This window comes from Teleopsis dalmanni, unplaced genomic scaffold (assembly GCF_002237135.1).
Source record: "Teleopsis dalmanni isolate 2A unplaced genomic scaffold, ASM223713v2 unscaffolded_contig_1434, whole genome shotgun sequence".
Classification (NCBI taxonomy): domain Eukaryota; kingdom Metazoa; phylum Arthropoda; class Insecta; order Diptera; family Diopsidae; genus Teleopsis; species Teleopsis dalmanni.
The window spans coordinates 1-1,817 of NW_024032816.1; the positions used below are offsets into that span (position 1 = coordinate 1).

Consider the following 1,817-nt stretch of genomic DNA (forward strand, 5'->3'; position numbering starts at 1 on the left):
AGGGAGAATTTTTGAGTGCGGTGTTCAAATATGTAAACATATTTGAGTGGTGTAAATCAGAACATATGCTTTTTCAAAGCTAAAAAAAAAATAATCTTGTTGATAATTTGCATGAAGTTGTTATTAATGAAAAAGAAACTTTAGTTCATCAAAAAGGCGTACTGAAATTAAGCGGAAAATCGTCCAAAATGGCAATGTTACCCTTACATGATACTATGAAGAAAATACTAGAAAAAGACAATTATTTGTCAGAGATGTTGGCCGAAATAAAGAAACCAAAAGATAGCCATAATTTTACAAACATTGTTCAAAGTTCATTATGGAAGAAAAAATGTGAATTATATCCTGAAAAAGTGTTAATACCTTACTTTCTGTTTATTGATGATTTAGAATTAAATAATCCATTGGGCTCTCATGCATCCAAAGATTCCATTTGTAATGTTTATTATGCATATAATATAGTCATATATATAGTATATATAGTATATATATATAATATAGTCATATATGAAGGTGAGATTTAGTTGTTAAAATTTATATATATATATACACTTTACCAATCAGGCGTTGTCCATTTAATATATATTTCTTGTTTTAAAGATGTTGCAGCAGATGCCGTTAAACGTCTTAGGTACGAGAATGTAGATGCAAGTGAGTTAAATGAGCTATGGCAACTATCTTCTTCTAGCAGACTGGAAAAAATTGTCAATGATTGTTTAAGTTTATCAGATATTTTTAAGCTTTGGCCAGAGTATAAGAAGCCAACGGGATACAGACTAGTAATATAAAAGGAATACAAATATATAATTCTGTCTTGTAATATTTCTTTTTACAGATTGATTTAGATTTTAAACATTTGTATTCATCTGCTAACGATATTCTTGATATCTTTGAGCCGAAAATGAAAAAATTGTACGACTTCTTTTCTAAGCCAAATACTTTGAAAGATTCCAATTGTAGTGTGCTTCTAAAAAAGCTAACCGACGATGTTGTTGCTAAAGGTTAGTAAAATAAATAATAATAACAGTTATGTTTGAAAATGAATCTTATTTCTTCTATTTTTAGGAGACACGTCCTATATTTTCACAACTCTTTGGTGTCTTCATGAATATTTATTTCCAACTGGGCGCGTGGTACAAAAAGACAACACCGGCAAAAAAATAACACGAAGATTTACTATAAAAGACTCACAAGAGTCGGTATGCTTCGTTGGCCAAAGCGTGCAACAATTGGAACAATTCATCTCTTTTCAAAAAAGTCGAAACCTAAATATTTAGCCATTTATTTTAGCTCTTGGAGAGTCAAATTTTAAAAATTTTGAGAATTTTATTTTATATTTGGACGATCATCGGTTAAAATTTGATCATTTTATTCGCTGTTTTGATGTCTGTTTTAAATCCTACCATATATTTAATCTCAAATATCCGGAAGCATCGAATCACTTTTGGAAATTTATTGAAATTTATTTTTATGAAATATCGTATAAAAATTCTAAAAACTCCCCAAAGGCCAGCATTCTAAAAGCTGAATTAATGCACTAATTTAAGTATTAATTAATGTACAAATTAAATTAATGAACAAATTAATAAACATTTGAAATAATAAACATTTGCTGAAGATTTTTTATGATACAATTTCATTTAATCTATGCAACTTTTTCACGCATGTTCGCTTCGTGAATTTTTTTTGAAAAATATTTTATAATATATTTTTTATGAAATTATTTCAAAGAATTTTGCGAAAGTATTTCAATAATTTTATGAAACTATTTCAATAATTTTATGAAACCATTTCAATAATTTTATGAAACTATTTCA

At 27.4% G+C, this 1,817-nt stretch overlaps 1 protein-coding gene across 1 annotated transcript; it reads left to right on the top strand.

Moving 5' to 3' along the window:
* The first annotated feature begins 188 nt into the window (after positions 1 to 188).
* LOC119664116 lies at positions 189 to 1,277 on the top strand. The gene is made up of 5 exons (XM_038073670.1): positions 189 to 435; positions 502 to 513; positions 601 to 779; positions 836 to 1,001; positions 1,066 to 1,277. Exons 1-5 carry the CDS (start codon positions 189 to 191, stop codon positions 1,275 to 1,277), a joined length of 816 nt encoding a protein of 271 aa, XP_037929598.1.
* The last annotated feature ends 540 nt before the right edge of the window (positions 1,278 to 1,817 follow it).